At 32.8% G+C, this 25,038-nt stretch overlaps 2 protein-coding genes across 2 annotated transcripts; one reads left to right on the top strand and one right to left on the bottom strand.

The window, feature by feature from the left end:
* The first annotated feature begins 47 nt into the window (after nucleotides 1-47).
* Nucleotides 48-3,826, top strand: LOC114170476 (SUN domain-containing protein 4-like). Its single transcript, XM_028055963.1, has 5 exons — nucleotides 48-179; nucleotides 265-519; nucleotides 795-2,110; nucleotides 2,216-2,301; nucleotides 3,564-3,826. The coding sequence occupies exons 2-5, from the start codon at nucleotides 342-344 to the stop codon at nucleotides 3,808-3,810; spliced, it is 1,827 nt and encodes a 608-aa protein (XP_027911764.1). The 5' UTR covers nucleotides 48-179; nucleotides 265-341; the 3' UTR covers nucleotides 3,811-3,826.
* An 888-nt stretch (nucleotides 3,827-4,714) lies between these two features.
* LOC114168329 (dynamin-2B-like) lies at nucleotides 4,715-16,648 on the bottom strand. Its single transcript, XM_028053104.1, is given in 23 exon segments — nucleotides 4,715-5,403; nucleotides 5,683-5,852; nucleotides 6,407-6,474; nucleotides 6,621-6,734; nucleotides 7,771-7,922; nucleotides 8,021-8,165; nucleotides 8,963-9,019; nucleotides 10,052-10,128; nucleotides 11,077-11,175; nucleotides 11,178-11,223; nucleotides 11,495-11,582; nucleotides 11,775-11,902; nucleotides 12,086-12,169; nucleotides 12,984-13,103; nucleotides 13,226-13,327; nucleotides 14,224-14,371; nucleotides 14,594-14,936; nucleotides 15,077-15,194; nucleotides 15,278-15,339; nucleotides 15,651-15,743; nucleotides 15,857-15,977; nucleotides 16,069-16,119; nucleotides 16,197-16,648. Coding segments are annotated over 23 exon segments (2,772 nt in total). The 5' UTR covers nucleotides 16,347-16,648; the 3' UTR covers nucleotides 4,715-5,167.
* Nucleotides 16,649-25,038: the final 8,390 nt, after the last annotated feature.

Genomic DNA, 25,038 nt, shown 5'->3' on the forward strand with positions numbered 1-25,038 from the left:
AAAATCACATGTAACCTAATTAATGGATAATTAAGAAAATTATAGTAACGGGCTATGGAAATTTAATAACGAAGAGTTTGGTAGCAGGTTCCGTTTCTTGACTTGTAATTGAATGGTTCTTCTGTTTCTGAATTTTGATTTGCAAACACAGAGATCGCTTCTTCAAAACCCCAACACAGGTCAGATCCCTCTTTCTTTCGTTTTCTTTCGTTTTCTGATCTCAATCAAATGAATTGAATGTTTGTCAACTATTGTGCGTTGCAGAGAGGGAATTGAATTGATGCAGTTGTTGTGCTGAGCATAGGCACTCATGTGCAACTGCGTGTGCAATTGCAATTGCAATGCAGAAATCACGTGAAGCTCTTCTCCAAAGAAGAAGAAGAACAACAACATCAACCCACGCTAAAACTGCCTCCGGGTGTGCAGTTTCCCTCTCTCTGCTTTTTCTGTTGTGGACTCTGATCTTCCTCTTAAGCTTATGGATCAGTCGCGGCCATGGTTACACCCCCAATCCCACAGGTAATCCAATCAATCAATTTGTTTTGTTTTGGAATTAATTGAATGGAATGAATCGTACTCTGTTCTGTTTAGGATTAGGAACTGACCCATAATCATCAATTCACCAAACCCTTTTCTTTTAGGATACCAAAACCCTAGTAGGTTGTAGGGAATAAGCCACTCTAAAACCTCACAACCTACTCACTCGTTCGTAGGAGAATCTCCTTTCATACCATATTCAACTGCAGATGCATGATGCATATTCTTATTAGTCAGTTTCTTATCTATGGATGTAGATGGATCTGAAGAATACTCAGTTCCTTTACCGAATTGGGAGGAAGATAAGCTTGGACAGTGTAAGAGCTCTGATTCTGCTGAGAAAGGTTTGGTCGAAGAAACCATTGCATACATTGCCCCTGAGGCTTTACACTCTGAAGATGCCCAGACCAATGGTTTTGTTACCGAGTCACTCCCCAATGAAGAAACGCGTGATTATGCTGAACATGGTACTTGTAATAAGCAAGATTGTGATACTCCTATTACCGAGGTACACGAAGTTGAAAGTGGTAATTCTTCGGCCAGACTCGAAGATCATGTGCAAAAATCTGATCATTTATCTTGGACTGTGCCTCTTGGTCTTGATGAATTTAAGAGCAGAGCAATTAGTTCAAAAATTAAATCTGGCACTGGTTCATCTGGAAGTGTAATGCATAGAGTGGAGCCTGGTGGTGAAGAATACAATTATGCTTCAGCATCAAAGGGAGCAAAAGTTTTAGGTTCTAACAAAGAATCCAAAGGTGCATCTAATATCTTAAGCAGAGACAAAGATAAGTATCTACGAAATCCATGTTCTGTTGAACAGAAATTTGTCATTATAGAACTTTCCGAAGAAACCTTAGTAGATACTATAGAAATAGCTAACTTTGAGCACCATTCTTCAAATTTAAAAGCTTTTGAACTTCTTGGCAGTATGAGCTTTCCAACAGATGGTTGGGTTTTCCTTGGGAATTTCACTGCCTCAAATGTGAGGCATACTCAAAGGTTTGTTCTTCAGGAACCAAAATGGGTGAGATATTTAAAGCTGAATCTTCAAAGTCACTATGGTTCTGAATTTTATTGCACGCTTAGTGTGGTTGAAGTTTATGGTGTGGATGCTGTTGAGAGGATGCTGGAGGATTTGATAAATACTCAAGATAATATGTTCGCTCCCGGGGATGGTAATACTGACAAAAGGACAGTATCACCCCAGCATTCTAATCCTTCAGAGACTGAAGATGTTCATAAAAATAATTTTGGAGGGATTAATTCTGATCATGCTTCAGATATCTCTTCTTCAAATCATGAGAAAGTAAACACCATCATTCCTGATCCAGTTGAAGAAACCCGTCAACAAGTTGGCAGGATGCCTGGGGATACTGTTCTCAAGATTCTGATGCAGAAAGTTCGAACTCTAGACTTAAATTTGTTTGTTCTGGAGCAGTATATGGATGACTTAAATTCTAGATATGTCAATATTTTCAAGGAGTACAGCAAAGACATGGGAGGAAAAGATATACATATACAGAATATCAAAGAAGACATTAAGAATCTCATTGAGCAGCAGGATGCTATCGTATGTTAAATCTGTCCTGGATATTGTTGTCACATGTGTTTAATTCGATAAAACATTATTAATCTACATTTCATTCATTTTTCAAATGATTTGTTGACCTTGCAGACAAAAGATGCTCGTAATCTCAAATTCTGGAAGGCTCATATTTCCATGCAGTTGGATAATCTAGTCAGGGACAATGCTGCTTTAAGGTGAGAGTTTAATGTATAAGTTTTCTGTAGTTTGTATTATATGAACGTAAGAGCTAGTTCAAATTTAGTAATTATTTCACTTTGAAAGTATCTTTAAAATAGTAGAGTAGTTGAATATTTATGACAATTAAGGGAAAAGGTTTAGAAGAGTATTAAAGTACTCAGTATAATTACTGTTGAGATAAAAAAGAAAAAGATAAAATTTTAAATCTGTCCACCAATAGTCTGCTGTGTAGAATAATTTACAATCATATAACTTGCTACTTTTAACTGTGTTTTAATTTTATGACTTGATCTGTTTAAACATAAATACTTTTACACGTTAGTTATTTATTATATCCCATATGTCACGCAGACACAAACACACGATTTCAGATATAATATAGATAACTAAACCAAAAGTATATAATTGTCCAAATTTTTATGTTTTTGGTTTATTTAATTATCTGTTATATCTGAAATCTAGTATATATATATATATATATATATATATATATATATATATATATATATATATATATATATATATATGAGAGAGAGAGAGAGAGACAGAGGACGTGTAAGTTCATTTATATTTGAAGAAAGCTCTGAATTACGCTTTCCATTGTACTGTTGTAAGCTTGTTATGTAATCATGTAACTTAACAGTAGTAGGCATGGTTTGGATTTAAAACCAATCCAAACCACAAAACCAACTTAGATTTGGAAACCAGTTTATTTTTATTTTGAAAATTTATTTGGATATCTTACAAACTGGTTTAAAACTTGTTATTATATCTGTTAAGGTTCAAAACTGGTTTTGAAACCAGTTTGGATTTCAGAATCAACTTTAATTGTTAGACCGGTTTATAAACTGGTTGTTGGTTTTTCTCTTTAAGTTGAAAGAAAGTTTAGGGAAGGGTTTTTGTCTTATCTCTGGCCATTCTTTCACTTTTATTGGGTCAAAAATAGGTAAAGAATCGGGTTTGGCAAATCAAATAAAAGCAATGAGAGATGGTAATGTATTTGGGGGGAAATGTAACCTTCGTTTCGCTTTATATTTATGACAACAATACTCGTAGACTTACAGTACCGAGATTCTGAAGAGCTTGGTCTCGGGAATAAAAATAAATCATGCCATAGAACGAAAATACTACGAAGAAAGTTGATATATTATTTACTGTTTCTGGACCTTACCTATGCTGTGAATTTGCTCTTTGATTATCAAAGCTTGAAGATTATTTAATTCGTTGGGATCTGATTTATTCCCCAATAATAATTCAGGTCCGAGGTGGATGAAGTCCGGAGGAAGCAAGCATCTTTAGAAAACAAGAGTGCGGCAGTGTTTTTCGTGTGTTGTATTTTTTCATTGCTAGTTATATTTCGGCTTTCTCTGGATATGGCTACTACTGTCTATAGAGTACTAAGTGTTAATACAACAGATTACTCTGCAAAATTTTGTGCCATTAGCTCTCCGTGGTTTCTCCTATTTTTGAATTGTATCATTATTATTTTTATATTAATTTTGTGATAGTCCAATTTTTAAATGTGTAGATGTATAAACTTTTCCAAAGCTTTTCAGTATTCATTCCCACTTGCATTACTAGAGTGGCTTTGGTTTTAAACCAAGAACAGAGGAAGTGATGCAGTTGATCAAAATATGGTAACGATAGAATCAAGGGTGATAGATATATCAAATAAAAGCTTTAATAATGTACTCAACCTCTAAACATTACATTACGGGGACTAAATATTCAAGTTCAAGGAATTTTTTCGTCATACAATATATAGTTATGCATGATAAGTTAGATGACATTTTTCCTCTTAGATGCCTCGCATATTTTCTAAATTACTTTCTATTATTGTTTTAACAATTTACAGCTATTCATTCAGATGAAACTGGCGTGTTCATCTCTCATGAAATCATCGAAAACACCAAAACATGATTTGCATACATATTCATAACTTTGCATACAATTCCATCTCCACATGAAAATAACTTGAATCAAACTACATAATTAAAGAGACTGTGTACTCTCTCGCTCTGTGTCCTGTCCTCACTCTCTCTCTCTCTATGCGTGTATGTTCTAATTAAATCCTAAAAACTCAGTTCACGAAACCCCCCGCCCACTAACCCTGGCTTTAAACTCAGTTAACAGACCTAATCTCAATCATGCTTCATCTTCCAACCTCAATCACAAATAAACTTTTTATCCAAATAAAAGTAAATTTAAATGCGGACTTCATTAATTTAGAAAAAGAAATACAAAGTATAAATCCATACTAAAAATAAGCATATCACATTATGCACCAAAGTAAAAATTTAACACTATCGTTATGGCATCAGAAAATGACACCATTTTACGAAAAGTTTATATAAATAAAATCATGCAACGACCAAATTTTAAAAATAAACCAAATATAAGGGACAAAAGTTTAACAGACCCACATAAAATAAACCCGTAATTAAGATACTCCCCATATGTTTAGTCACAGATCCATCAGCGATGGTGTATTATTTCAATCATTACAAAACAAGATACATGGGTTGCATCCAAAAAGAGCAAATTCTAAACCAAAAAAAAGGAAACATTAAAAAAGCTATAATAGAAGTAAAAAGAATATTGAATAGCAAAACATGATAAATGTATTCAAGTCCACCTTGATACCAAACTTCCGGATAATGAGACGAATGCCGGAAAACATACTGATAAACTATTGTCTTCTATATACACAAACACTTCCTCACCTAAATATACCACCGGCAGAGACAAAGAATTGGTGATGGCCGTATCCTCAAAGGTATGAAATGGGGCAGGAGCATCCTCACCCTCCAAAAATGTATCAAAATATTAACTGTCAAGCGATGATCACCAGTCAGCCACATGTCAATATTTGTAACCTGAAGAACCAGGAGGAGCAGGAGGTAACCGATTTGGTGTTCGACGGCTGCCGGAGTTTGAACCAGAGTTCACATCACCATTTTGTGCAGGATCACTATTATGTCGACTGTGACCATTGGATCCCGATCTTGAAGAACCACTTCTACTAACAGGACCATTGGCGGCTGCATCAAAGGCAGATCTCCAGTCATCACCTGGTCCGCTGCTTTTTGGGCTACTCTCTGCAAAACAAATAAATAAGCACACACTTGAAAAACACAGAAAGAAACTACCAGTATCAATCAAGTATAAAAAATAAAATAAGAATGAGTTTCAACAAAATAAGCCTCCACGAATTGAGGTCAATTACCAGGACAATCAAGGTAGTAAGATATAAGAATTGGATCCTTTAAAACAAAGCACTTTACACAATAACAAGCAATTGGTAACGGTAACAGCTATGAAAAAAAATAACGCTCACCCATCCATATGAAAATGAGTAAGAAAGCAGCTTAACAAACCTGCACTACCATTTGACCAGCCAGAAGCAGCAGCTGCTCGGTTGTCATGAATACTCAGTTGGCGTGTCAATTTTGAAAGAAGTGAGGATTGTTTCTGGATTCTGTCTCTTCTGCGCTTAACATTTTGATCTTCCAAAAGTAGCTCCTCAATCTTAGCAGTGCTTTGTGCACTAATCATGGAAACATAAAAAAAAATCAACAATAAAATATATCAGGTTTACAGCTATTTATGAATAATCGTCATTGTCATATTCAAAACTACAGCATCCAAACTAATTAGCATGTAACATATAAATTACCACTTGAATCAATAATGAACCACGTCTCAGGTTCAGATAGTACCAAAGATTTTCCCTATAAATCATAAAGCAAAATTACCACATCTGAACACATACATACACATATATAGGTTAGCATCCCCCACAACTTTAAACTCGGCATCTGTTTTTTAAGATAACAGATAAAGGAGTTATTTGGAGAAGTTCCTCCATAAGCTAAAATTAGCTAATGTACAAGTTACAAACTCAAATCGAGAAGAACTAGATGAAAGAGTTTCTACAAACTAACTCATGCATAAACTACTTTTAAGGAAGTGTACACAGTTTATTTTGTAATCTCTTCAGTTCCTTCAAAATCTTCAAGAATGAGACTTACACGTAGCAAATGTAGCAAAGTAAACTAATACAAGAGAGTAAAAATAAAAGGCAATAACAAATTTCTGAACCTGACAGAGCTATATAACTGATTCAGCATGTCTTCCTTAGCTTTTTCAACTTGACAAAGGACAACTGCCTATAAAACAAGTAACCAGAAAAACTGAATCAACATATCCACTTTTGGAATGACAGTAACCAGAAAAACTTGACAGTGCATGAAACGTTAAATGGAAGAGCTGAAAAAAATTATAAAAATAGCAAACGTTAAAAACTAAATCTTACTTTTGGTACATTAGCAGCTAAACTATTTAATACTGCTTCAACATATCCGCGAACTTCTTGTGACATCCACCGGAGTTCTTCCTCGGGATCCGCAGGTCGTCGAGCCATTGTGTCCTGAGATAACATATGAAATATAATAATAGCCTGTCAATGAGCACAATCGCCGGAATAACAACTTATGCATAATTTACTTTGTTGGTATGCAAATTCTCAGCTTAAACTGCCATGGTCAAGAACCTAAATAGACTTTAACAAATTAGGCAAAAGTTCAACAATTTGCTTGAGTGAGAGAGCCTTCAGCATCCCTGATATTTATATACTTCAAAGGTAAATGAATTTTACATTTCTACATGAACAACGCAAATTATAACTCAATAATTCGAGTACCCAATGACATGCTAATTATTATCAATATTTCAAACATTTTTCTTTGATTACCAATTCCATAATGTTCCCACAAATTTCTTTACAGAACTAAACCAAGCATTCATGCTAGAATTCAAGATAGGGAAGGCAAAACCAACCAGGCCCGCCAGCCCACCACTAATTTGGCAGGGGAAGGGTTGTCATTTTCAATCAACCAATCCGTCATTCCAGAGCTAGGGCTATAAACCTTTTCCAAATAATTGGAATTAAAATAAAAAAATAATTTAAAGGTTTAAAATTTTTGTGTTATGTTTGAATGATAAAATATGCAAATAGGCTATAATTTAAATTATTAACATTTGTTCAATTAAAGACATCAATTAATTAACTAGTGAAAGGCACAAAATATTAACATGATAACGTTTTTAATATATATATATATATATATATATATATATATATATATATATATATTAAATTAAAAAAAAAAACATAAGGAAAAACAGATGCGGTGGGTCAGGTCTCTCAACCCACCTTGAACATGGTGAGCTAGCCCACCTGACCTATTTTTTGCTAGCCTACAACGAGACTAACAAAAAAGAGGTGAGTTGGCTCGTTCTGCCATCCCTAATTGAAGATCAGTAGAATTGTAATATTATTAAGCTTACGGTAGATAAATGAGGCAGATTCTAATTTCTAAGAACTAGCTTTAATTTTCAAGCGTAATGAATGCACCATAAAAAAAGCAATGCATGTTAATAATGCCTTTTAGCTAGCAACTAACCAAGGAGCCATCAGAGAGGCTTTGCCTCATGGTAGATCCACCGTCAGAGATCCTAATCTGTCCTCCCTTTGCTTGTATAACATTATTTATCTTCTTAATCCATTCAACCTTATCAGATGCACTTTCAGCCTTCAAAACAACAGTACTATGTGCTGCAAGATAAAAACACAGTAATTAAAATGGTTTCAAAATTTATAAGAAATAAAAGTGTGCATGTTCCATTGACAGCTATATCAACAATGGAATTTACCTTTCAAAACAGATTTATAAGGAATTCTACTGGTAATTTTGAATACAAGGTTGACTTTGCCAGAATCCGGTCCATTGGACTTCTTGTCTTTTGAGCTTTTGGTAGGGGGATCATCTTCATCACCAGCCTCTTCAATGCTACATTCCTGATAGCAATTTAAATAGCATGCTTATCACGAATTAACATATGCATTGTTCCACTCATTTAATGGTATTATCAAAACCAAAGCCAGTGTCATAACTGAAAAGGTGTAAACTTCAGACTACAACCCAACACAGTAAAACCTAGAGCTTAAAAGTTGATTGACATGTGGTCACGACAAATTAGAAGAACGAAATACGAAATCCCCAATAGTCAGAAGTAAAGGAAAATGGGTAGTCCAAAGCACGATGTATGCAGCTTAATTGTAAATATTCCTTATAAGGCAAATATGTCCAGAATGTTAATTTGGTACATTTGTCAACTTAACCTTAGGAATAAAACTCCAAAATGTTTGCTTAGGCAAGGAGCATATTTTTAAACATCAGCTGTACCAACGAAGTCATAATTGCTTTATTACAACTCAAGACTTGACACAGACAAATAAATTTTCTGGAAAATTAATTATCTCGTTTTAAATTTTAAAAACAAAAATAAAATAGAAATAAATATGGCGTGCAATATGTCATATTTTCAAGGATTTATAAATCATTATATTTCAAATGAATTCCTTTAAAGCTTAAATTATAGCATTCCAGACACAGTACTAAAAAACCTAATCATAAGGGGAATTTTTTGACAATCACTTAACTAAGCCAGCCATGTGCGGGCACCTGCATCCTCTATTCAAGCAAATATAATGAATTGCAGAGTTGAGAATTCCAGCATATTTGTATGATGCACAGACAGTACTCTAGAATCTATCAACCATGATTTTATATGAATAATTAAAGTACTCCTTACCTCCAATGTAATAACACCACGAAAATGTCTTTCCTCTTGTTTTTTTGTATACCCAAGCTGTGGAGTGAAAGGTTAAAGTCGATACTACACAGTAAATTAATTAAAAGAGGAAAATTATAATTTCATAACTGAATGAAAAAATAAACAAAGATGAATCACAGATTCAAAAATATGATAAATAGTTGAAATCTACAGGAATTATCATAATTCAAACATCAATGACAACTTTTAAAGCGTCACAGCTGTTTCTTATTAAAATATTTGCTATTCTGTTGTTGCTCTTATTAGGCCATCTTATAAAAGGATTACTGTACTCCAACTCCTAATTGTTATAGTTAGTATGTATAGCTTCAATATCTGCAGACTATTTGTAGGATATCTTTAACAGAACAAACAGCAGTTGCTGCTTTGTACTATTCACATATTATAGTTACACATAGTATCTCTCTATTGTTTTCCATCTTTTCTACCTCAATTCCGTACTTTCAACATGGTATTAGAATGACCCATCACCAATTGCCTACTGCAGTTACAATTACTCTGCCTCATTGCAAACCAATAACACTCTCTGGCTTTCAATTTCAGTGGCTGTCTTAACATTTTCAGGCAGTTTCTTTCGACACAAGCTAATATGGTATTGCAGTTGCTCCCATTTTGATGAAGCACAGGGCTGTTAGACCTGTTCCCTTTTCTTGTCTGAAACTTACTCGTTAAATAATTACAAAGCTACTAAAAAAACCACCACAGTTAATTTCACTACATATCCAGCCATCCCCTATTGCTTTTTTGCTTCAACTTCAACACCCATCAGCTTGCCTCATCTAATTTCTTACTAGGAAATTACCACAACTCATAAGTTAAACATTACTTTTAGGTCACTGATTCCACATTATGTTAACAGAACATTACATCAGTGCGATGTTTTAGAGCACCACGCGTCTTAGATGTTTATATTTTAACATCTAAAAAAAGTAGCCATTAGTCAAAAGACTAGCATGTCAATTAGAAGAAAATGAAATTAGAATTTATAAAAATAATGATAAAAGCCTCCATGTAAACAATTTAATAACTTGGCCAATAGTTACTGACCTTTCCTGTCTTCTCATTTAGCACAAACCATCGCCGACTCCAACCATTAGTTTTAGCACTTTTCTTTAACAAAAATCCTGTAAACAATAAAAAAACTAGATTTAGCTTCTTAATGATTTTGAAATATAAAGTTTAGCAAATTCAAATTTCCAAATTCATGCATCATTAGGGCAGATTACGCTTAGCTCCCACACCAGTCTAGGTTAATTAGCCAAAGAAACAGAATTGCATAGTTTTTAGAGTTAAGTTCATTTTTGAAAGCCTGCCATTCAGGATCGTATCAGAATAGCCCAGGTATAGTAGGAGTTGGGTTACACAGGAGAATGCCAGATCGAATCTCAAGAACATGTATTAGTCATAGGTACAGTTTCCTGTTGAAGAGGTAAGTGCAGTCTACGTTTTAAAATACTAAACATATGTTTTACTTAACATTATGTTATATTATTTCTTATTATATACACATACATAATTCTTATATTATTATATGTTATACATTGTCCTTTATATAATATATACATATAATAATGTTATAATATTTTAAACATTTTTTGGTTAGACAATGGCCCAGTTTGTGATGCAGGCCCAACACTATTCTCACCCAAAATAAGTATAGGTGAGGAGGAAGTGCTGCTGAAATGAAACAAAGAAAGAGGCTAGGGTTTATTTGGGTGAGAAGGATGATTCGGCATGCCTCCAAATTGGGGCATCATCCACCCCCAAATGGTCCAATAATTGCAGAGGCTTTTGCTTTTTTTTTTTCATTTTATTCATATTATAATATTATATTAATGACAACACTATTGTAAAAAAATAAAATATACTGTACTTCATAAATCCCAAATCAAGTAAATTTCCAAGATGATATACAATTTTATCCTGATATATCCAGGAGCATGCTGGAAAAATTCAGAAAAAGTACCTATACAAAAAAAAAAAAAAACAACCTAAGAAAGAGCCAACCAGGAATTTGAGATTACAAGACATTTCTGTCAGCAAACTGTAGTAGCATATAGAATAGGACACACCTGCTGTTATTTCTCCTTCAGGACCCGCAGTCTTTAAACCTGAGCCTTCTTGCCCTTCTTTCTCTGACTGACCAGATTTGTCTTTTTCCTTCTCTTTTTCTCCTCCTTCATTGACTTCATGCTACCACCAGTTTGGGGACTACTGGCCTACAAGTTAAAAATAAGCAGTTTAAATTCAACAAATCACAAAAAGAAGAGTAAAATATAAATGAAATAGATTAAAATTATAAAAGGAAATATTATATGTTTTAAAATTTAAACATGTTGAATAAAAGAGAAAGAGGCATAGGTTGAATCCCTAATTTGTATAGAACATTTCAGATTCAGCATTTAAAAATAGAACAATACAAAGAGATGGAACTAAGCCCGTTACATCTAACAATATGCAACTCCTTTGTTACGGTATAAGACCACCTACCCGGTTAAGTATAGATTGCTCAGCATCTTGTCCTTTTTTAGAGGATCGGCCCCCCTTAAGCTCCTCCTCTCTACGTTGCCTTTCCATCCTAATGTGAATAGCATAGAATAAATAGATCAGTAATGACCTCACAAATTTAAATTTGGGAGACATTTAGACATATAGACTATAGTATTGAAAATAAGCAAAAAATAAAAAGAATTTCACGGTTAACTATGCAACACTATTCAACAGAACTATCAAATGAGAAAAGGCATGTTCCAAGAAAAGTCCAAATTACCTCCTTTGTACCAAGCGAATGAAGTGTTGTGGTGGAACAAAAGCACGTTCCATATCAACTAGTGCAACCACCATTTTCTTCGATTCATTCTTAAACCCTTCCAGAGCAGAAGTTGCAATTGCCACAACCTTGAAACATTTTTAAACAATGTTATATAAAGAACGGGAATGTGCACTCCCACCAAGGGATACCTTAAAGAACAAAAAATGTATAAAGGAATGGTTGACAACAAGGAAAAAGACTCAAATTTATCATAATAAATCAATGAAGACATCAAGTAGAAAATGAAAAGGAGCAATAAAGTACCATACCTCTCTCTTGAAAGGTGGGTATCTTCCTAAACCAGGTGTAGCATTGGCAGCAGATGAAACAATATCTATCAGGACACGATGTACCTGGAGCATATGGTAAAGGAGAATCACGATGACTAAAAAGTATAAAAAGAAGGAACACTAGAAAAAATGCAGTGCTACCATTAACTGCAAGTAATGTAGGATTTCTTATAGCAACTCATTTCCTCTGATACAGAAAATGGAGACTAGCATCACCACTTACTCCAAACCCATTCTCTCCTATTCATGCCCTATCATGCACTAAACTATTCTAGCCTCTAAGATTCCTTTAGTCCCATTTCTTCGCTAGAGCATTTAACCTCCCATAATTTCTTTCCAGACATTCTGATGTGTTCTATATATGACAACACGAACATTCCTTCAAACTCCTATTCTGCCCTCCTCCATAATAGTGGTATATCGGTTCAGTTGAATTACAACCATGTGATTTACATAAAAATGATGCAGTGCTCATTCAACATGTGGTAATAAGAATCTTGGAAACTCCACACCAAAATCTCATGCTTCCGGTGTGTGGGACTTAAGCCCCGTACCTTGCAATTGGATCCACAATACAATGTACTTTGAGAGGAATCTCAAAAGCTATTAAAGGAACCCTTTTTAAATTACAAAAGATTTATAGTTCCACTACAAGTAACATATTTTCACAATAGATAGAATGAATACATCCAAATGGAAGGGAAAGGGCAAAGAATATAGATACTAAATGAAAACTTCAAACCTAAATGACAAACCCAATGACCGTACAAAGAAAAACACTTCAAGTTATAAGGAACAACCAACTATCTTTTAGAAACTCAGCAGAGTAAAGAAGGTTAAATATATTTCAAGTTCATTCTACACATTAAAGCATTACCTCATCAACACAAAGACGTGATGGTTCTTTCGCAAGCTCTAGAACTCCTTTGATCAGAGATCTCAATCCTTTTTCAGGGGAAATAAGATAAGGCTGATAACCATCTGCTTCTAGCACAATCTGATAACGGACAAAAGGGCTAAGCAACAGTAGTAACATCCCCTCCCCACAAAAACAAGGGGACAACAACGAAAAAGCACTGCAGAAGAAAGATATCAACAAAACATTTGTCCAAAGCTTACCCTCTTCACATTGTTGATATCAAAATGCCTATCTAAAGGTAATTGCTTCATTCTATCAGGAAATCTTCCCTCAAAACAAGAAACAATTTTCCAACCAGATCCCTGCCAGATAATTTAATCGTATATAAAACAATGCCCAAGAACAAATATAAAATTAATTACTCATTAACACAATGTGGATAATAAATTAGTCCAAAATGCTGAAATTTCAAATAAAAATATATAATTCACTGATCAATTAATCATAATGACCCTTTCTTCATTTATTTCTCCATCATTTAGTAGATATCTGCATTCAAAATATGATTTTGTAGTATATGTCAAGACAATTCAGAATTGGGTATGCCCTAAGCTAGTATGTTGGACCAGCTTCTTCATGATCCCTTTACAAGTGATTGGAAAGGAAAAAAATACTTGGTACCAATATGGGTAAATGGGATTTTTGGTTGTTTGTATGGGTGGAAAGGAAAGGAAAGTTTGCATCTTCAAGGGTACACCTTCATATCTAATTTGTAAAGAACTGTGCATTGGGTATATGGCTTCTCTTTCATATGCAGCACATGGTTCACAGCACTTCTGTCTGTCATTTTATTGGTTTTATTTAATTAGTCTGAGGATTCGTTATCCTCCATCTTGTTTGCCCAGTTTTATTTTCTATTTCTAATACAACTCTCGTTAAAAAATGCAATAACAATTCATACTACATAAAAATAACATTGTAGCAATACCAAATATCGCATGTAAAATAAGTACCTAGCCAACTACATTTTTATCTAAAGCACCATAACAATAATTAAGAAAATTGAATGCAAGTTAATAAGGTATGCTCTTTCTCAGATCTAAAACCTCTTAAGCTAAAAGATTCTAAAATTAAATTGAGCTCGTAAAATATGGTTTATCAAGCTACAGATTATTTGAGGCTAAAGAATAACATCCCAATAGTAACTAACATCAAAATAAATAAAATTCAATTAAATATAAGAGCCAAGACAGTAAACCTCGCCACTGGTGATGTGCTGTAGGAACTTATCCTCAAATTCACGGCAAAGTTCCAAGGCTATAGCACGTGTACCCTCTGAAGTGGTAACCATTGACTCACCAAGCCTAGCCAATTCATCCTGAACTATCTGAGACTTCCCTTGTAACCTTAACAGCATCAGTAAAGTTAAGATTAGCAGAGACAAGCTACGCATATAGTAGACAAAATCATGAAAATTAAAAACACAAAAGACTTTACACGAAAGAAACAGGAAGCGCGGATCTATTGTCCACCACTAAGTTTTTCACTACTATAAACAAGAACCAACTCAAAACAACAACACTTATAATTAAACGAGAAAATATCACACTGCACTACATATAACTTACCCAGAAAGAAGGTTGGGAAGCCGAAGCTTCATACGATTCTGAATTTGCTGCCCCAGGGCATCCACTAAAGCTATCCTTCCAAGCTTACTTTGAGGAGCTCCAGTCAATATGGACTTGAGGGTTTCGCTCTCTGCTCTCCATGCAGTTTCTAAAGAATTCTCGGAGCCAGCAGATCCAGATTGTGCCGTAGCTATTGAAACTGATTGACCAATCAATGCAACCCAAGGGATATCTGCTGTTTTTGGAGGACCCTGATTCAATAAGAGAGCTTGTACAGCAGCAAGTGCCTTTTGGTCTGAAGCAGCTTGATCTATTTTACTAATAACTCCGATGGTTCTGGTACCTGTGAATATATGTTTTCCCCTATTTAGTCAGTTGACAATGACAAAACTACCAAATAGAGAATAGAATCAAGCAAATCCTCATAAATTCAACAAGTTTTACATAACAATAATCCTAAAAAGAACCGTGCAAACAGTCTACCTTCTCCATCATATTCCTTTGCGTATCTAAGGGCTCGAGATGAAGCAATTTCGGGTGCTTGAGCTGCAGGTACGATAACTAGCAAAATGGCATCATTATGCTCGGCATATTCACTAACCTATGAAACGATCCCAATAAATAGCATTAGAATCTCAAAGCTGTGCAATGATAACAAAAAGCAAGATGTAGGACACCAGTTACCAGTGACTCATCCATGATGCGTTGATCCAGCCCAGGTAAATCGACCAATTTAAGAGGTGGTGCTGGGAAGATAAAATGGTAGAAAGAATGTTAGTATTTTAGGACGTTTTGTTTGAAAGAACAAAAAAAACAAAGTACAGCGCATATAACTGGAGCCTGTGGTCATCTGATATCATAACATTAATTGCATGCAGCAACACGAAACTCAAGTTTTTGCATGGCTACTATAACCCAAGAACTATTTTCAGCAAACAAACATAAGACCAACAGGTTATGATGTCAGGCAATTCACCTTCTCAAAGCTGTATAATTCTAAATAATCGCACCACCTGACGATAGTAAGGTGAGTAAAAATCATCAATCAACAACAAACCTGTACTCGTGCGCAGCTTCAAATAAATTTGATCTCGACTCTTGCCGGAGGAACCCTTACTGAGTCTATCCTGCAACGAGTGCCTCAAAGCACCTGCGGCAACGCAACGAAGCACGCATATATGTTCGTCAGTAAAAAAGAAGAAGCAAATTGTACAGATCAGGCACTTCGGCGCTTGCAGTTTGAAAAGGAGAATAAGAACTGACTTGCGGAGACTTGCTGAGACTTGTTGTCAATCTGCAATATAATGGATTTGCTGCTCAACGAAGTGTCTCGCTGCAGATCAATGCAAATAGGAGCCCGAGTAGCTCCGTTTTCACCAGTAGGCTGCAGAATAATACAAAATTCAACATTCAGTTTCAAAGTTTTGCCTGCGTAACAGAGTAGGGTTTAAGAATGAGTTCAGAGTTGAAGTTACCAGAACGGGATGTCCAATCAAACTGTTGAGAGCAGCGGATTTACCAGCACCCTACAAAATCGGAATCACTGAGTAGTGAAGAAAGCGACTACGTACGAGAAGAGGAACGTGGAGAAACGGAGACTTACAACATTGCCGAGTGCAACAACGTTAAGAAAAGTGGACGGTCTTCGGGAATTGGAGGAGGAGTTGGATTCATCGACGTCTTCGTCGGCGAGAAGCGCCGCTGCCTGGCGCATCGAATCGGCGAGCTCCGACAAGTCCTCGATCGCCGCCATCGATGAATCGGTCGATCAGCAAATCAAAAACGAAGAATCTTAGCGGAGGAATCGAAGGAACACGCTCTCGCCGTATAGGGATCGATCGGAATCGAACCCTAAATCAGAGCTTGGGAATCAGGATCTGGAGCAAGGTGTGAATCAGATCTCCGAGTTTCTCTCTCTAGGACTCAACAAGTGGGGGTTTCGTCTTTACTATATTGAACTTCGATTCAGAAATTTCAAAAAGCACACGCTCTTTATTTCTCTTTCTCTTAGCGTTTTGAAATGGTTAGTTGTCCCAGTCGTCTTGTCCTGTCTTTTTATTTTGAATCCTGTTTTGTTTCAACCTAATTAACTTTTAATTCACCGTCCAACGTCTCTTCACCCCTAACAATGGTTTGGTTCAATTTATCATTCTAGGACTTTGATATATTACCCTATGATGGTTAAGGGAGAAGGAAAAAAATTAAATTATGTTAGTTTTCTTCGTTCTTTCAGCTTATTTTTAACAAATTATTTTGATTAGAGAAATAGATTAAGATTATACACTAAACTTAATATTTACCATATTCAACAGCATTAACAATTTTGTTTGAAATCCTAAATATTTAAAGAAATTAGTCAATATATTAAATCTTCTCACATGTTAATCAAATCAAAATTAAAGATAACTTATATTTGATTGCACATTGATGATTTTGTATTTCCCTATTGGAATGGAGATGATACAACTCATGATTTTGTATTTCCCTATTGGAATGGAGATGATACAACTCAGAACAAAAAATTTAAAGGTATTCAAAGATACATGGAGGAGAGACAAGAAACACACATGTAACATTGAAATTCATGTTTTTTTATACTCTTTATTGTTATTGTTTTTTGAGTGTTTTGATTTTATATTTGTTTAATGCAGTTTTTTGCGTTCAATTTTCTGACTGTGTTCAATTTTCACTAAAATAATCATATTTTTACTTAAGTTTTTCTTTTCTTTTCTTTTTTCTTTTTGTTTCTTTGGCTAATTGCTTATATAGTTTTTCATAAATGTGAATTTTTTTTATATTTGTAATTTTTCTTAAATGAGTTATATTATATGAATGCTGGTTGATAGTGATGAATTAAAATCATATATATAGGATGATGTGTGAAGGATGATGTGTGAACATTTTTTACATTTATTTTGTAATAGAGATAAAATTATTTCATTAACCATTTAAGTTATAAAAATTAAAATATCAAGTATTGAAAAGTTAGAAAAAAAATTTAAACACACCGATATGTATAGATATGTAACATGAATCGTAATGAATTTACCTTAATTCATATTTTTTTATTTCGTTAGTAAAGTGAAGTTTAAAAAAATCATATAATACTTAATACAAGTCTTATAATAATTAATTTTTTATATTAAAAAAACATTATCAATAGTATGTTGTTTGCGTGATAATATATTATGTACACATATGTAAGAAAAAGTACCAAACTAACATCGAAAGAGTAATAACAACTTGTTTTGAACTTTATTTGTAATTATATATATATATATATATATATATATATATATATATATATATATATATATATATATATATATATTAATATTAATGTAAACAATAATGTGTGATATATTAAAAATGAATTGTTTATTAATAATTAATAATCAATTTTTTATATTAAAAAAACATTTCGAATAACCTATTATGTGTTGTTTGCGTGATAATCTATCATGTATACATAAAAAAAATAAGTACAAAAGCAACATCGAAAGGATGATAACCACTTATTTTGAATTTTTTTTAATTATTTGCAAATATAAATATAAATAAATAAATAAATATATATATATATATATATATATATATATATTTGTTTAAGTATGACAAATTTAGTATAATATCTTTTTCAATAATATTGAGGATACTTATGCTTTAATTAATTTTTAGGGTTATGAGTTTTGTTTTATGTCTAATTTATCAAACATATTTGTTTTAAATTAATTTAAACACATTCATTATACACTTGTGTGCCCTCACATTTATATGAATGAAAATGATGTCATAAAAAATGTAACGAAATGGTGTAGTTTACTTACGAAGTTTTGTTTACTTTGCATGTTTTGCGTACTTTGTATAATAAATTATCAAAAATAAAAGAAAGAAAATATATGGGTAAAATGATAATTATACCTTGATTTTTTAATAAATCTAAAGAATTATTATAAAATTATAAGAGACTTAATAATAAGTGGAATGTTTTTTTTATCACTATGTTGCAATTTGAATTAGAAATTATGAAAGTGATGTAATATTTTTTTTTAAATGTCACTCAAGACAAGTTATGCAAAATTAGAATGACTTCATGATGAACAAGTCGTGTTGGTCAAATACAATTTCATTTAAATTGAGTTTAAGTTGTGGCACAATGATATGACTTTGATGTATAAGTTGAAGTTGTCAGAATTTCGCACAATTTTGATTGAAGTTAATGACTTTCCAAAGTAAAGTCATGTCAACATGGTTCGACTTTCATGATTTTGTTTATAATGTATAAGTCATAATATAATAGCACAACTTCATTTGCGTTGAGAACAAAGAAAGCTTTCTCCTTTAATCCCATAGCTTCTTAGTGTCACGACTATTTGAAGACCCAAATGTGCATTATCCCACTCAGAATTTATGCTTTTTTTTGTCTCCTAATTCTTATCCAAAATCACTTCCATATTGTAGCTGCAAATGGGTTCCCGAAATGGGAACGCTTGGTTCCTCCCTTGCTTAGACCGGACCATTAGTTCTTTCTCCTCCAAGGCGTAACCACCCACCTTTCTTTTTGTTTCTCCTAACTCGCTATCTGAGTTGTTGACTCGGTACCAAGTCCTCTCTCTTTCTTCGAGTCAAACCTTCTTGCTTTTCTTTGATGGTATTTTGAAGCATGGCGAATGTGATGTCCTTTCTAGAATATTTTGATTCCATGAAGGAAGGGAATTTGAGATTCAAATCGATATCAACCCCTTCGGTGGTGGGGAAGGGTTCTTATTGTTCTTCTCCTTCTAATTGTTGTTTTAGAGAGGGTGAAATGGATGAAATTATGTGGCGAATCTCGAATAAGCACATTTGGATCTTCGAATAACCGTAACACGAGGTAGTAATAAGAGCAAAGAAGAAAGTTTGTTTGGTTTTCAGAGCAACGAAATTCATGTCATTCTACTACGACTTTTGTGTTATAAACAAAACCATGATGGCACACCTTTGCTTACATACCAAATTCGTACCACTATCTCACGACTCCAACTCAATTTAAGTGAAATTATGTTTGATTGACACTAAGGGTAGGCAAAAAAATTGGTTTACCCAATCTGGTCCAATTTTAAACTGAATTAGTCCACTATAAAACTACTTTATAAATTTTGTTTTCTACTTTATATCCATTTTTATATATTTTGTAGATCAAATTTTTATTTTATTTTTATAGATTTTAAAATATGGGAAATCTAAATTTTAACATTGGATCAGACTTTTATCCAAACTTATCTGAATTGTATTCTCTATTCCAAGATTTCAATTCTCGGAACCCTAAATTTCTTCTCTCTTCTTTTGTTGCGGTTGATTGATCCAAGGTATCTGAATCTCTTCTCTCTTCTCTATTCCGACAATGTTTCTCGTTTCTCCTCTGTTCATTTTATCTAGTTTTAAGTTTGATTCATTCATTTGTTTGATTTTGTTTTAGAGAACGAATGACAATGTTGCGTTTTGACCGAGATCGACACCAACACTGACGGCAACGTTGCTAGCCCCATGTCTGTTTTCTTTTTTCTTCTCTCCTTTATTTTTTGGATGTGAATTTTCTTCTGGTGAATGTGTAGTTTTCCAATGAAGTTGAATTGTTTGATAAATTTTTTATATGTTTCGTATGTTTTACTTTCTTGTACAAATTCTTCTATCACTTTTTTTCTCTTCCTTTCTTTCTGCACTTTCACGGCTCAAGCTGTGAGGCACTCACACACAGAGGGAGAAATTAGTGTAATCCAGCAGAACTGAACTTTGAAATAAAGATGAGAGTATAGTTCCATCCATTGGTAAGTTTCACATTTGTTTTTAAAAACTTGGCTAAAAAACTAATCATGGCCCAATTTGCTAAAAGAATCATTGTGAAACAAAAATACAGGTTGTGTCAGCATTAACTTTGTTAGAAGTTAACTAATCTGTATTTAAGAGATCATGAATTGGTGTGCTAGAGTATTAATGTGCTTCATATACGCATATGTACATCGAAACTTTACAAATGATTCAAGAATGCCACTTTCGGTGTCCTGTAAAATCATTATTATACATACATATATAGTATAATTCAATGTCCCTTGTAATCATAAAGTAAGAGTGGTGCATATTTGTAATATAAAAGTATGAAAATTAATATAAAAGTATACATTAATATCTATTGGTTTTCTTTATTTTTTTCCCTTTTATCATGTCATATTGTTTACAATGCTTTTTTTTTTTTACTTTCCTCTTAAATAGAAATGCTTTTAAGAATTGAATATGACTGAAGTATGCATGTATTCAAGTCAAGTTTAATTAGATGTAAAATGTATATTACTGGCCATTTTCTTTCCTAATACTTCTTTGATGATTTTCTTTTGTTCTTTTTGTGTTCTTAACTTAAAACTTGGTCTTCATTTTTACAAGGTTTGTTACACTGATGTAGGCAAGTGCCAATTCACTCGTGCATTTGAAGGCTTTTCTTTACATGCAAATTTGTTTTGAATTTGCTTAGAATATTGTAAATAAAGAATAATTGGTCACATAACTTGCCTTCTAACTCTCCTTTTTTTCTAGTCTTCTTGAGGAAGAAAAACTCATCATATAACTTCATGGTATCCTTGGAAATAGGTACTTAATGCTCACTAAATTAGACACAAAAGTTACATTCTTAACATTGTTTGCTTTTTAGTTAAACTGACTTCCTTAAAGAAGTGTATATTCAGACCAAATCTCAACTAATGGCAGATTTTTGGAATTGAAAGTTTTGACATGTTGTGTTTAAAATGCTATGTTGCTCTCTTTGCACTGTGAAATGAGGATTGAAACACACAAGTTTTAAGTGACAAATTGATGTTACTAAATCTTAGTGTTTTTCTCTTATACCAAACATTTCTTAAAAAATATCCAAATTTCATGTTGCTATGTTTAGATAAAAATAAAATGATAAACTCTTGTGTAATTATTGAGCTTGTTTGAAATCAAAAAACTAGATATTAGTGTAAACAAACACAATATATTAATTTCATTACTTACTAATTGTCCTTTATTAAGACTATTTTCATGCATATGAGCAGCAATAACCATAATTACAGACTATTATAATAACAATTACATGTACTTATTTCAGAGAAATTATTAGATAAGTTTATCACATATCTCTAGTTATACATTCTTGTTTAGAAACAATTATAGATATTGATGGATATCATAATTGTTGCAAACCATTTATGGTACAATTTTTAACAAATGAACAAATTCAAAGGTGGGTTGTTATAGCCTCTCAGCTACCAGAAATACCGTATTTGATTTGATATGATATGACATCTTCTAGGTTGTGTTCTTGGTTAGTCAATTTTGCAACATTGTTCTAAATATGTCACTAATCCATGAAGATGATTGTTTCGTCTCAAAATCGATTGAGCATGCACTTTCTACTCCATCAATTATCAGTGGCTCTGTAAATATGGGACCCCCTTCTCATGAGGGACGGAAAAATCGATCAAAAGCTGGGAACCATTTCATTCAACTATAACCAAAATCGAATAAGAGGGCTCAATGCAAGTATTGTGATATCCTTATTCGATATGAGAAAGGAACAACTGCAATGCGTAATCATGTGTTGAGATGTCTAAATAACCCCAATAAAGAAGTAAACAAAATACAAAAAGTAAGTTCATCTTCAACAATTGATGGAAATATTAACTCTCCTTCTTATGGTAGATTTGACAAAGAACTTTGTCAAGAAGAACTGGTAAAAATGTTTGTGGAAGTTGAACTCCCCTTTCGATTTGTAGACCATGTTGCTTTTGGGAGGTATTCAAATGCTTTGCAACCAAGATTTAAGATCCCATCACGTTATACCATATCACGAAATATTGTGACATTATGGAATGCAAAAAAGATATATTTGAAGGATTTTCTTTCTTAACATTGTCAAAGAGTTTGTCTCACTACTGATGCATGGACTTCACCTCAAAATCAAAGTTATATGTGTTTAACAGCCCACTTCATCGACAATGATTGGAATTTGCATAAAAGGATTTTGAATTTCCGTCAAGTAATAAGTCATACGGGGGAGGCCATGGCTAAATTTGTGGAGTCATGCTTGCATGAATGGGGTTTAAGCCGTGTTTTGACCTTGATAGTAGATAATGCTACACAAAATGACACGGGAGTTCAACACTTGAAAAAAAAATACTATTGTCTTAGAATAACTCAGTTTTGAAAGGTGACTATACTCATATGCGTTGTTGTGCACATATTTTGAACTTAATTGTGAGTAGTGGTCTAAAAGAGATTGATAACTCTGTTTTAAGAATTCGTGTTGTAGTGGAATATATTAGATCATCTCCTTCTAGATTTATGAAATTCAAAGAGTGTGTTGAAAGACAAAAGATTGAATATAAAGGTCATATTTGCTTGGATGTTGAAACAAGGTGGACTTCAACATATTTGATGTTAGATGTTGCTTTCAAGCATAAAATGACATTTGTTGAGCTTGAGTTTTATGATGCAAAATATGCTAATGAGTTAGGAAAGGGGATTGGATTGCCTTCTTATGAAGATTGGGAGTATGTTGAGTCTATTCTACCTTTCTTAAGCATTTTTTATGAAGCTACTTTGCGCATCTCAGATAACTCTTATGTTACTAGTAATATCTACATGTTAGAAGTGGTAGGAATTTGGAATGGGGTCAATCATCTCTTCACGCTCCATGCCTCTTGCAATCAGTAAGTAATGAATGGACTTCTCTTTTCATGTGAATAACTTTTCTTTCTTTGTATTCTATTGTTTAGTGATTTTCTTAAAACCTTAAGTTGTATTCTGACATGACACTTTGATGGGAACAACATTTATAAGTCACAAAAAATGTGTTAGTTTTATTATAATTGGTGGGTGGAGATAAAATGATTGAGTGATGTATTAACTTTTGTTGTTATTGCCTTGACATTCAGGAAAATATAAAAGAGGCTGAATTGATTATAGTAGCAGAAAGACCATGAGAGGGAGGGTTGCAAATTTATGAATTTGAATACAAGGTGGATAATACTCGTGGAAGGATGAAGAAGATATTTTCTACAACATTTGTGGTCTCAAAGAAGCTCTATTTTCTAAATATTGCTCACTCTAATAAACCAAAGAACCCTCTTGACCTAAAGAATGATTTTATAGCAATTTCCTGTTTATGATTTTTTTATTCTTTCTTAAGTTTTTTGATTTGATTCCCAAATTATTGCTAATGAGTTATGTTAAGTCCTTACATACTACTTCAACATGATATTTAGTTAAAGGGCAAAAACTAAAGAATGTTTATGTATTACAATATATTTACACGTGATCCATCAGGTTTGCTTTATTTGTTTTAGATGAACTGTCATTTTTTTTGTTAAGAATTTAAATTATATATTATCTTAATCTTTAATACTATTAAATTTATAATATTATTATATTTTATTATTTTAATTTTTTAAAAATATTTATGTATTGGATGAAATAATTATTTTATTTTTAAAATATAAATATAAATTTAAAATTAAATTTATAAAAAATTAAGTTTCATTAAAAGTAGATTTAGAATGGATCTAGATTTTTCAATTGATCCAAATATTTGAATCTGGATATCTAATTTGACCATAATATTTGGATTTGGATTTTAAAATATCCAAATTGTTATTTCACAAAAAAGTGGATCTTGATTCAAAATCTGGTCCACATATATGGATTCATAGTAAATCTGGATCAAATATCTAAAGATTCGATCCATGTCCACCCTTAATTGACATAACTTCTTCATCATGAAATCGCTCCAACTTTGCACGACTTACCTTTAGTGGAAATGTTTTAAAAAAATGCACTAATTTCGTAATTTCTGATTTAAATTGCACCATAGTGGTAAAACACCAATAAAATGGTAGATAGGTTAAACAAATTTTACTAAGATAAATTTAAACGACTCAAATTTAATCTTAAAAAGTAAATTTCAACTCAATATTACAAAACAAACTAGGTAAAATAAATATACTTATAATATATAAAGTTGATCTTATTTAAAACTCCAACCAATTGTATTTCACACATTATAATTCTTGGAATTTAACAATTTGTGTTACAAAGGTAGAGCAATATTCTCGTTATGTTAAAAAGAGGTGTGTATATCTAAATTTTATTGCAAAAGATAAATCCCAAGTATTAACAAAGTGGTGGCAAAAGTATAATGTTTCTCAAAAGATATAAGAAAGTAAAATTGCTTGATTTTTTTTAATGTGAACAACTAATGCAAATATTTCAATTAATAGGAAGTGTACAATGTTGCCTCTTACTTTTAAAATATATAGATGTGTATATTTTACATCAAATTTTTAAATCTATTTTTCAACATTTAAATACCAATTTGAAAAAATAATATTTTTATATCAACTGTTAATAATTTTTATTTAATATATTTTCAGAAC

Source organism: Vigna unguiculata, chromosome 11, assembly GCF_004118075.2.
Source record: "Vigna unguiculata cultivar IT97K-499-35 chromosome 11, ASM411807v1, whole genome shotgun sequence".
NCBI lineage: Eukaryota > Viridiplantae > Streptophyta > Magnoliopsida > Fabales > Fabaceae > Vigna > Vigna unguiculata.

Bases quoted from the DNA above. Each gene is read 5' to 3' on its own strand.
- LOC114170476 (XM_028055963.1), top strand. From the start codon at position 342: ATGCAGAAATCACGTGAAGCTCTTCTCCAAAGAAGAAGAAGAACAACA. The intron at 520-794 runs GTAATCCAATCA...CTATGGATGTAG, and splicing joins TTACACCCCCAATCCCACAG to ATGGATCTGAAGAATACTCA. The intron at 2,111-2,215 runs GTATGTTAAATC...TTGACCTTGCAG, and splicing joins TTGAGCAGCAGGATGCTATC to ACAAAAGATGCTCGTAATCT.